General features: G+C 38.3%; 1 protein-coding gene across 2 annotated transcripts in view; it reads right to left on the bottom strand.

The window, feature by feature from the left end:
- Positions 1 to 12,838, bottom strand: part of LOC117414989 (leucine-rich repeat and fibronectin type III domain-containing protein 1-like) — a 100,516-nt gene that overhangs the window by 10,524 nt on the left and 77,154 nt on the right. For both annotated transcript variants that reach the window (XM_059026673.1, XM_034024887.3), the window contains one exon: positions 2,510 to 3,902. In XM_059026673.1, the coding sequence (XP_058882656.1) occupies positions 2,510 to 3,882 (1,373 nt within the window). In that variant the 5' untranslated portion in view covers positions 3,883 to 3,902. The remainder of the gene's footprint in view (positions 1 to 2,509; positions 3,903 to 12,838) is intronic.

Raw genomic sequence — 12,838 nt, 5'->3', positions numbered from 1 at the left:
TTATGCGTCACCCGATGAAATACTGTCATGTAAAACACTATTACTGGCACGATAAAGGATACGGTAAGTTTTATGAATATGGGCATTTGTAACTATGCATAATAACATTGTAATTATGTAAAAGTACACATGTATTTACTAATTAACTATTATGTAAATACACATTTCTTATAAGTTGCTGTAACCTGTTATTATTTAAGTACAGCCTAATAATGTTTATATTCTTTACAACATATTTCGTAGATTATTTATGGCTTAGAACTGATCCTAAAATCATGCTAGCTTTCACTGGGTTACTGGGTTATATTCTTTGATTGTTTGATTTGCCTTGGGGAAAGTATGAAAAAAAACCATTGAGATACTGTTCTAATGAGTTACTCTGAAGAAAACACCAGTAGACACATCAAAAGACTGAAGCACTAGATGTGTAACAATGTTATTGTTATATAATGTGGATTTAAAAGGTCCTGATTCGAAATGTGGACAAGTATGCATTGATCTGGGTATGTCTGTCTGTCACACTCTACAAGTAGTGAAAACGACAACTACCTTCACAAATCTGAAGACGTTTCTGAAGACCTTTCAAAAAGCGTGTGTGTATAATCTGATACATTTTGTAAAACCTTTTAAATCTCCATATCCTTCCATTATCCTACTGTGCACTTCTTTATACATATTGAACCTACAGATAATGAAGTAAGAGGTTTTGAAGACCCTCCGCAAGTGGGTGTTTAGCCTTCACACGTCTTTTTAAATCGTGGCTTGTGATTCTGTCCCTGCACTAAGAGTACGCTTTGCTGATATACTGCAATATTCCCCTTCTTGATCTGTGCTGGTGCTAATGTTTTGTCTGTGATAGCTGACCCCTACTTTATCAGGAATCAGCTTATTGTCAGCTCATGTTAAATTCCCCTCAGTTACGCTATAGGCCTCGGGCAATGTTGATAAGAACTGGTCAAGATCTATCTGCACATTAACGCCCACATTCTAGCAGTGACTGGCTTGAAGCTACAGCAATGTTATACGTTTTTCATGCATCGCAGAACCAAGTCATTCCCAAGCTCCCTTCTCTGGGAATCACTGAAGCCTTCATTTTAATGGTTTCTTTGATGGATCCACAATTTTCAGCATGACGCATGAGGAAGTAGTAGATTCTAAATCTACATTGTGGTGCAGTATATTAAACAAGTCAAGAACAGATATGGATACAGCCCAGGGGGACTAATAAAAACATTGCTCGTGCTAATGAGAGGAAACACCTAACAGCAGTCATCATTGCCTTTAAGGTGTGTGAAACTTCACAGACAAAACAGCTGGAAAGAGGAGAGATACTAAGCATTGAGTGGATTCACAGTGTAATCTAATGTAGAAGTATCTCTCCTCTAAGGGAGAGGGAAATGACCTTGATTTTATATATAATGACCTTGATTTTTAGGTTTAAATTATTCAAATGAACTTATTTCAGGACATTTCAGACAAAAGTTGCAGTTGTGTACACTGCAATTATATCTAAAATTAATTAACAGACAATGTGGAGCGACCCTCCGGTCAAGAGTCCTTCATTGCTCATTTCTTGTAAAGACATCAAAATATCTGAATTTTATTCATCGCAGTTTTCTTTTGAAACTTCTCAAATTACATGAAAATAATTTGTTATCTTGGTTTGACAAGTTTTCAGGCGGTCTGGAAACGAGTAGCCATCGGACTGATAAATCAGTGAAATTGGCAGGGTATGGGATTTGTAGTTTTTAATGTGTGATTAACAGTGGGCAGAGGACACCAATAAACTACATTCACAAAGTACATTACGATAGAGCTATGAGAGTTTAGATCTGAGTTTTTTTTTTTATGTTTTATACTTTCAGATAAGGAATTTGTAGTGGCACACATGCTCCTAAATTAAAACTTATGTTCACACAAACACATGTTTTGCTGCATATGCGACCAAAGTAGTCACACTGTAGAGGCCTGTTGCTATGTTGTTTTGTTTCCAATTTATTTCCTGAGAAGAATAGTCACCGCAGATTTTATTATTGAGGTGTACTTGCCGCTCGCTGTGTGTTATTGTTTTCTGTAAAACGTTGATATCCTGTCAGTTAAGGCTGAATGCAAAGCTTGTTTTAACATTGGCTTTTTTATGCCGACCAGAGACCCACACTTACAGCTGTATTGTGATAGATAGATAGATAGATAGATAGATAGATAGATAGATAGATAGATCACACTTGGTATAACTACTGATTAGAATAACATTGGGGCTGAGCATTTTATTACATTTTTGAAGTAGATTATGTATTAGGGGAAGAAAATATTTTACTGGACAGACTGATTGATATGATGGAGGATACAACATATTGCCATAAGAGGTCAACTGGATTTATATTATTGTGAAGACATTTTTATGCCACACAGATTCAAATGAACAGATGGACTATTAGAGAGAATAAAGGGCAGCCAGGAAGACAGGCTATACTACAGTATGCACCTCTGCAATGAACAGGATTCTTACCTGTAAACCAGTGTGTCATCAGAGGTGTTGTTGTATTGGATCTGATACATGCGGATGCCAGGGATGTGACGCTCAGAAGGCCACCTGATGACGGCAGAGGATGAGGTCAGCTCTCCAACCACCACCTTCTTGTCTTGGTTCTTGGTGTCGTTGGAACTCGATTTGGACGAGGTGGTAATATCAGACAAGCCAGGGTCGGGCTCCTTCATGTGGCTGGTGTTGTTGACGAAAAGGGGCAGGGGGACAATGTTGACCTCAACGGGGGCAGTCGCTTCCCCGGCAGCGTTGGAGGCGATGCAGCTGAAAGATCCGCTATCCTTAAGGGTAGTGATGAAGATGTCCAAAGTCCCATTGTCAAAGAGGACGGTCCTGGAGGTGTTGTGGATGAGCTTCCCATCGGGAGAGATCCAATGGATGGAAGGGTCTGGATCTCCAACAGCTTTGCACTTCAAGGTCACCCCTTGCCCTTCCATGACATAGGCTTTAGAGGCGTGGTGTCTGGTGATCAGAGGTGGTTCACAGATGAACTCCTCCTCTTGAATAGACCAGAAGTATTTATCCATAAGGGCATCGGGGGAAGCACATGTCTCCAAGTCATCTTCCCTGGTAAGCCTCCTAAGCCAGAGTAGCTCGCAGTTACAGTGCAAGGGGTTCCCACCAAAGCTGACTGTCAATGTGGAAGGGTTGGACACCTCAGCATTGGCCAAGACTTCAGCGCGCAGGAACAGGGTGTCTGGAGGCAGCTTGTGCAGCCGGTTCGAAGTCATGTCAAGCCTGACTAGCTTGTGAAGCATGGAGAAGGTCCCTTCTTCAATATGATCTATCAGATTGTGGTCCAACGTGAGAGTGTTGATGTTGGTCATCTTGGCAATAGCCTCCCAAGGGAGGGTTTCTAGGTTGTTGTACGAGATATCCAAGTCTTCAATGGTGCCAAGAAACTCATCAAACGTGGCAGAAGCCACGTGGTGGATCTGGTTGTTCCCTAAAATGAGGTGACGCAGGTTGCTGAGACCCTTGAAGTGCTCGTTCTTCAGGGAGTTAAGCCTGTTGCCATCCATGTGCAATGCACGGAGGGCTCTCAAGTCCACGAAAGCATGAGGCATGATCTGGCTGATGGTGTTCCTAGACAGGGTGAGATGAACCAGGCTGGTCATGTTGAGAAAGTCCTTCCTCCGGATAACGGTGATAAAGTTGTCTGTCAGGCGGAGCTCCACGGTTTTGCGGTCGATGGTGGGTGGTACAAACAGGAGTCCCGTTTTGGCACAGAGCAAAGTCAGGGTAGGGGAGATGTTCTGGCAGATGCAGCGACCAGGGCAGTTATGAGCCTTCACCAACACGCCGAACATCAACACGCAGAAGACAATCCTTTCCATGGTAGATCAGCGTACTGTTCCTGAAACAAAAAGAAAAATACTGTTACAAATCATTGAACATCACACACTTACCCGTTTATATCTGAAGATCACAATTCTTCATTAAGTGTCTGTAATTACTGTGTATTCACATAGTAGTTACTTAGTAAATCCATGTATACTTACGCATAATTACAATATTATTATGTATAATTACATTGTAAATTATGATCAGTGGTGTGGTGCTATATTTAGAAGCAAGGGATCGCTATTGGTCCAGAATCAGCTTGTCTCACTGTCCTTTGCAGCCATTTAAGAGCGAATGAGACTGAGGTTTGCAAAAAATGATCTGTAAGGCCACAGGTACCCTTTAGTTGAGATTGAGTTTTATCTTTTAAATAAATGTTTAGCTTATTTTATCTACATTATTTCTTATATATGGGTCTAAAAATAGGAACTGTTCCAATTATTACATCTAATTGTAAAATGCTGACACCTCAGCACAGCGTTGATACAGGTTCCCTTCACCTCTCTACATTATTCACACCTGTTATTCCAGACCAGGCACACTATATTCAAACTTTTTTCATTATTTATCTCTCAAGGGTTTCTTACAGTTATTGTATTTTTTGCTTATTTGTATGGGTTACACACATGTATATCTCCATATATTAATAGGAGCAAAATAGTTCAATATTGTACACGTGAAGTACAGAAGCTGTGCTCTCCCTGCCCAAGAGAAGTGACAAACATTTTATTTGAAATGTTTGTCATTAAAAAGTGTATTTTACTAGTTCTAAATAGTCCTGATATTACTGTACAGTAGCTCACTTTACATTGTGTCTCTAATTACTGTGTATTTACATAATAGTTCATTAGTAAATACATGTGTAGTTACACATAATGACAATGCTATTATGCATAATTACAATGCACTTAATCTATGCATTTGTGTACCTGATATAACCCTAACTATAACCACTACTGTATTTCTGTGGTGAGTCAAAATATGTTACTATTCTACCAACAGCTTGTAAATACTGCCATTATTATATTATTCCATTGCCTTTGTAGTGCCATGAAAACCCTTTTAGCCTGTAGAGTCCCTGAATACTGTTAAAAGTGTCAGTATTGTATGTATTATAAATAATGCTTCTGATTTTGGTTTTAATGATAAAACTTGATTAAAACACCTCAATACAAACAAAAAAAAGAAATTGGTGCATAGCCAGTAAACACCAGAAAACACTGGAAAAACAGTTACTCAATTTACATTGACCAACATTTTCCCAGTAAAAAAATAATAATACAATTAAAAATACCTTTCCCAGTGCAGCGAGGCAATGTCCTTCCTGACTTGTATCTATAATTGATTCGTTCTGAATACTTTAAACCCGGCCCAACTATTGAGTGGCATCACATTCCTACATTTCTATTGGAGACTCCGCTTGTGAGATTGAAAATTAGATTACAATTAAGAATGGAGGCATGTTAGCAGGATTTGAAGCTGTATTACAGTTAAGATATGGAGGATTTTAAACAGAATTGCAAATTGTAGCGACATCTAAAAAAAATGCCTAGACACAAAAAACCCAGAAGAATGTACCCATGACCATAGGGATTTCGTTATGGAAGACAGCAAAGGAAAGAGGTACTGTCGAGTTACTACTATACATATTTGAACAAAAAAAATGCCCAAGTAATTTTGGAAAGTTTCATACAGTATATAAATAGCGAAAGCCCTGAAAAAAAAAAAAAACTTTTACATAAAATTTAAAAATAGCTAAAAATAAGCACTGAAAAATGAAATTAATAAAAACAGAAGCCCCAATTATAATACATGAACCAGGCCATTGGCCCAAATATTTCATACTGTATGCTGGTATTTGGGTTTGCATCTAATCAGAGAGATTTTTATTTTCTATAGATTTTTCTTTTTCTAAAGCATATCCCTGTGCAGAAGTCAGTTTCCATGACAACTTGTTTTGTAGAATACAAGGCTTTGATGTACATCCTAGAACCCACTAGGCTCCAGAAGAAAATATATTCTGTGAGCGTATTTAGAATGTTTACAGAGCATATTGCTAATTTATAGCCTGCACACTTGATCTCAAAGTAGTACAGCAACACTCAATATCACAGCCATCCAGAGAGGTTGGCGCTTTTTTCTCACAATGCTCAGGGATAAGTCACTGTGCCACCATTAAAATAAAAAAGCTTGGGCAGCATTGCCATTGACTTCGGCTGAAAGTGGATTTTGACTGCAAAAGGCAGCACTTTTATATTAATATAGGCTTGGAAGGACTTAGAAAGGCTTCAGTCTTAAGACTTGGTACCTGCAACGATTGCAAAGCATTGGATATTGATGCAAACTCTGTCTTTTGTAAATTAAGCTGCTGTAGCACCACATGTGTTCTGCACCAGCAGAGCATTCTGTATAAGGACCATTTGGTTAGCTGAACAATAAATACATCTGTGTTTAGGTGCTTTCACCTGTTCAGCAGCTGCTCCTTAGTTCTTGTTGCCTGTGGTCCAGTGGTTAAATAAAAAGGGCTTGTAACCAGGAGGTCCCTGGTTCAAATCCTGGCTCAGCCACTGACTCATTGTGTGACCCTGCACAAGTCACAACCTCCTTGTGCTTCATTTTTCAGGTGAGACTTTGTTGTAAGTGACTCTGCAGCTAATGCATAGTTCACGCACCTTAGTCTCTGTAAGTTGCCTTGGATAAAGGAGTCTGCTAAATAAACACATAATAATTGATATGTACAGTAACCTACTGTAGACTAGATAAGTCAAAGTGTCTGCATATAAGTAAGAGACAGAGACTGTGCCACTTTGCAAAACATTTCCTTTAGAGTTGCTGGCAATACACTGCTGTGCATTAAATTGTGATGGTGCTTATTAAATGTACAGGGGTTAAATTGGCGCGTAACGGTCCGGAATGGCGTTCGCCTCTTCAGGATTCCATTCCTGGTCTTGTGATAGAAAGTCAAAATCACAGAGCACCCACTAGTATACAGTTACAGGAACTTTTTTATGTTACACACAGAACATATAGTAAAATGACATGTCAAAGTTTGTTCTGTTATAATTTTGATTGTTATAGGTGCGTATGTCCTCTGTTGTACCATGCTGCTACTCCAGCCCAGAACACAAGATGACCAAGTTAGAATGCACACCAAATTAACTCGCTACCCCCACCACCCCTCCCAGCAACAACCTTATACGGGCCATGACCATTCCACCACAGGGCAGCAGTGTGGAGTCGCGGTTAGGGCTCTGGACTCTTGACCGGAGGGTTGTGGGTTCAATCCCAGGTGGGGACACTGCTGCTGTACCCTTGAGCAAGGTACTTTACCTAAATTGCGCCACTAAAAACCCAACTGTATAAATGGGTAATTGTATGTAAAAATAATGTGATATCTTGTAATAATTGTAAGTCCCCTGGATAAGGGCATCTGCTAAGAAATAAATAATAATAATAATTTTAAAATCCCAATTTAACCACATATATATGTCAGACAGAACTAGAGAGTAGCTCTTGAACGCATAGTCAATGAATCTTAACACAGGCTTCTGAAAAATGACAAAAAGGTAAGATAACAGTAAATGAATCTGCTTCCCATGTTACTCAGCAAAGCAAACAGGTGCATTCCTGCTACTACTTGAAGCACTAAGAGGTATAAACAATATCCTCATGCTCAGGCAACACAGTAGAAGTTGAAAAAAAGGGGTTGCCCAGAATTTTACAACAGGTATACTTTAATTGTATTTCGTGTTCAATTGCTTTGCTTTTAATTAATTGAGCTTTTACTGGCACAAGAACATTTGTTACAAGACACTTACCCTAAGGGTCTCTCCAATTTCAAATACTAATAAATAGATATATAAGCTAGAATTGTAATTAATCTAGACCAGGGCTCTTGAGCTGTATCTCTCTCAATGAGCAACACAGTGTGTCCCAGTTATATTGTAGCTGCTTTTTTGCCCTTTAGTACAGAGCCATATAAACCATTTCTAACTGAAGCCACCATCCCACATTTCATTTCCAATCTATGCCAGATTCGAACCCAGGCCTCCAGAGGGGATAGACTAGTGCATCCCTGTGCCACCCTACTTGCAAAACAAAAGCAGACTCTGGCATCAGCAAAGTGACACTGAACAATAGAGATGATATTGAAAATGAATGTGTGAGATAGACGGGGAAGGTCACATAGACTAAAAAGGCAGATAATACCAACAGAGATGGCAATGTGAAGTCTGTATCTATTTTATTATTTACCAGATACTGTAACTCTGTCTAGACACTGCACTGTTCATGTGTCATATGCACCGCCTTCTCAATATTGTGTAGTCTGCCTATTGTTTTGACAACTGTGTGGCGTCATTTATTCCATGGTGAAGCCTTAATGTTTTCTTTGAACTTCAGCTATGAAAAACACACTGCTAAAATTGACTGCTTTGACCTGAATATATGAAATCAACTCTGAAATTGTACTTTAATACATACTAGAAAGGGAGAACCATGGCCACAATAAATCAATAACTGTCAAGATATTAATAATGAATGATATAACCTCCAGGTTTTTTTTTCACAGTGTTTATGAGAAACACATTTGTTTACTATACCTTTGCAGTATATATACAGTAGAAAACCCGGTCATCTGAAGAGCTTGAAGGACATAGAAATAGTTTGTATGAATGAACATTCAGATTAACACAAGTTAACCAAAAAACAGCAATAAATGTACATTTAAAGCAATACAGGTTTATTTAAACATTAGCATTCTTCTCATAGCCCCACACACTGTATTTTCTTGGTGTTACACTGAAGCATTCTCTGATGTAACTCTGTTTTATCCTGTCACTGATGGCTATAGTGATGCGTGTGGGCGGTAACGTCAGACGTCAAATGAAAACCAAACACAGGTAGTATGGGGCAAAACGGCGCTGCTGCGCTCGTATTTAATAACTAATACAAAATTAAAAATTTAAACAAAAAAACACACAAACACACAAAGAAAAGGGCATAAAACTTTTGGCCATAGCTGTAGATCATGCTCCCTGTAATAACTCTGATGCACTGACTGAAATGAATTTTTGCATGATCAAGGACAACTTTCAACCGTTCCGAGTGGTACTCATTGCAGTTAATCAAATTCTGTTTTCATGCTATGCTTGTAGATAACTCTGAGTTTAAGGGCATTCCCCTGACTTCAGGAGCTGCCCTTAAGTTTTTTATCTGCCAAAGATGTGTGTAACAAAGGCTAGTTCAGCTGAAGTGTCTAAAATAATGACTGATCCACCCCATGGCGTCAGAGACACCTTTTACTTTTTAACAAAAGATGTCTAATGCTACGGCACAACTTTTTGTGCCTTTGATGGCTGAAAACATACCTCCGACCTTCCATGACTAAGGCTTTGTAACGTATGTTTAGGGCTTCTGTTTTTTGGGTTTTATTAATTGTATTTTTCAGTTCTCATTTTTAGCTATTTTTGAGTTTTATGTATCGGTTTTTTTTCGGGGCTTTAGTTTTTGATATACTGTATGAAATTAATGTTTTCGGTTACTTTTCAATTTTTTTTGTCAAAATATGTATAGTAACTCGACAGTACTTGCACACTTAAGTTGTACCTTCTTTCCATTGCTGTGTTCCACAATGAAATCCCTCTGGTCACAGGCACATTCTTCTGGGGTTTTTGTGTGTAGGCATTTTTGTACATTTTGCCACAACTCTGTTTGAATTCCTCTGTATCTTAACTGTAATATAGCTTGAAATCCCACTAAATCCTGTTTTAAATCTCGCAAGCAGAGTCTCCAATAGAAATGTAGGAATGTGCTGTCCTTCAGTAGTTGGGGCGGGTTTAAAGTATTGAGAACGAATCAATGATAGATGCAAGTCAGGAAGGCGGGACATTGCCCAGCACCACTAGGAAATGTATTTATTATTATTTTTGTAGTAGGTTTTAGTGGGAATAGGGTAAAGTCAATGTGAATTGATTAACCATTTCGGGTGCTTTCTGGTGTTGGCTATGCACCAATTTCATTTTTTTTTTGTATCATGGGTGTTTTATCGGGTTTTATCGGTTAAAATCAGAAACCCTACATATGTTGTATATGTCTACGGCAGCCAAATAGAACTGAGCAGTTTATAGTCAATGCAACTTAACACAGACGCTGTCACTTTTTTTTGCATGTAATTACAATAAGATAAAAAAAAGTTATTTGAATCTACTTTAGTCTTTAATCAAAAGCATCAGAAATCCAATATGTCTCGACTCATTTAGACAGGGGGCTGTAGAGGATGTGCAGGTAAGATCTTATGCATGGCTCTGCTCCTCTAATCCTTTTTTAATGTAGCCTTGCTCTTCCTAATCCTCATAAGAAACACAAGCCCTGTGAGCTCTGTCATTACTTTTTAAATAAAGCCCTGCTCCTATTTTTGAATCGCACGCCCGATATCAGCAGTTAATTTAGCTGCCACTACTTCTTATCCGCCCTCGGCTTCAAGGCCCCTCGCATTCCCAGTCAAATTCTGTAAAAATAAATGCAAATGATGGAATTACAGTGACAGCTGGGATGTGAGTCACATACTGAACAGTACAGCCTGAGATCAGGGTGGATGTGGCGTATTCTCTGTGGAAACAAACAATGACTATTGGCACCAAAGCTTATTTATAGATGCCAGACTAGCAACAGCTCTGAAAGCTACTCATGGAGGACAGTTTTTATCACCTGGAGTTCATTTGTATCTGTCGCATGATGATCAGCATAACACATTTGCTATCTGCTGAAGAGAGGGAAAGAAGCAACAGCTAGTAATAAGCAAATTTGTTTAACCATTTAAATGATAAGTGTTAGAAGATAATGCATTGTTTTTCTATTCTATTATGTTGCTATGCTTTGTCTGTGCATTTTCTTTCTCTGTTACTCAAATGTAAGTTCTCAATGTAAAAGCAAGCTGGAAGTTACTGATGAGGGCACATTCCTTATTTGGGTTTTGATATATGGAGGTTGTTGGTGTTTTGTACTCTTCCTGTTTCTTGTAATCTCTTGTAGTAATATATCTTATCAGCAAGGTGAGTGTGTGTGTGTGTGTGTGTGTGTGTGTGTGTGTGTGTGTGTGTGTGTGTGTGTCAAATGCATGTTTATTAAAAGGACCACAAAAAGGTACAAGAGAATACCAAGCTGTGCTGTAGAAAAGTTACAAAAGAAATAATGGTGTAATCACACTTTAGGTATAACTAGGCTTACATAGAACTCCGTTGTTAGACCAGAGGAAGAACTGAAGACTGCTACACTAAAATTGGTAATTATGCACATTAATGCCTTTTTCCTATTGCATGCTGATAGTGAAGTTTAATAAAGCATTAGTATTAAACTGACTGATTGTTTTATTGAGCTAATAAGTTAAGACTCACACCAGTGAGCTAGTTAACACTAGGCAATTATAGAATAACACCATTAGGACATACTTATTATACAAGCACTTTTGTGCATGAAGCACTTTAACACAACATTTGCTCAACCTTGTGAAAGAGTTTACCAATAAATAAATAAATAAATAAATAAATAAATAAATAAATAATCAAGGATGACTGATTACCTGTGTTGCCGTAAAGCTCATTCTTATACTTTGTGTTTTTAACATGAGAAATAATAAATAAGAATGTTTTCATTCAATGCGCAAGTTTGTGAACCAGTCACAGTCCTGCATTTGAGCTGCCTAGATCTATTCACAGTTGGATCTGCACCATAAAACTATTCTGTAAAACTCAATCTCATTTCTTCAGTATCCATTTGTAGTCTACACCTCAATCACTAAACCAAACATTCAGCATTAAACATGTCCTGTATGCATTAAGGGATATGTATAAATCCACCAGCTTCCAATAATTCCCCCTAACTTAGATATACTTCCACTATCAGTGTAAGTTGGAGAGACCATATTATCCAAGCCCTCAATGCTTACTCGAGCCAACTCATAGAGTGCCAATTGAAATTGATTTGATCTCGCCCTGCTGCTGATGGCATCAGATTTCAAAACACAGTCCCAGGGGCAGATGTAAATATGTACAGCGTTACCCAAAATAGTTGATTACAATAACAGAGACTTGAGCAGTGATTGACAATGGTTTATACAATTAATGACAGCACTCAATGTAGTCTCACAGCTGGAAAGGAATAAAGCAATTATTTAGTTAGTTATTTAGTAATTTGGTTAAATGATCAATCAACCTTTGTATATTTGTTTTCTGTTTTTGTTTTTAATATTACAAGCATCCATGCTTCAAGTCCTTGTTGTAATTATGTTTGGGAAGTGGAGACTAAGAGTTTCAGGTGTTTGGATGAGACTTGGTGGTACAATTAATCATTGGATGTTTATACAATAGTATGCAACACATGATTTACAGCATGACTAGGGCTGGGGATCATATTGCCTATTTATCATCACAGGCCCCTTACTTACCAAATACTTTGGTATCTTCGAATAGATAAATAAATATAAATATTTTAATAAGCAAGACATCTCATAAGTAGAATGGTACCCTGTGACGAAGTGCCCGCCCCTGTGTGTATTTTCTGTTATATGTTGCGTGTGGTGTGTTAAATGTTGGTGTATAGTCATTGGTAAACTGGATATAAACGGGTCTGTGTAACACGAGTGTTTAAAATGTATATTTGTATTTAGGCACGAGGATAGCACAGCACTTCACGTGCAAGTAAAATGTGAGCACGGGGAATTGCACTTTATTGATTCGCGTGCAGTTGTACCGCAACTCCAATTGAATGATTGATTAGCAGTCGAGTCTCGGTACAACTGCATAAAAACAGCATGTTTTCACTCACTCGGGGTTTTGGGTGTTCGAGAGTGGAGAATGGGTGAGGAGAAGGAGGAAAGTAGTAAAGGAAAGTAAATTAAACTAAAATAACCATTTATTTTACTCACCGTGTTTGTTTGTCTCCGTGCACCGT

The sequence above is a fragment of the Acipenser ruthenus genome, chromosome 7, assembly GCF_902713425.1.
Source record: "Acipenser ruthenus chromosome 7, fAciRut3.2 maternal haplotype, whole genome shotgun sequence".
In the NCBI taxonomy this organism is placed as follows: domain Eukaryota; kingdom Metazoa; phylum Chordata; class Actinopteri; order Acipenseriformes; family Acipenseridae; genus Acipenser; species Acipenser ruthenus.
This window is presented reverse-complemented; position numbering and strand designations above follow the sequence as displayed.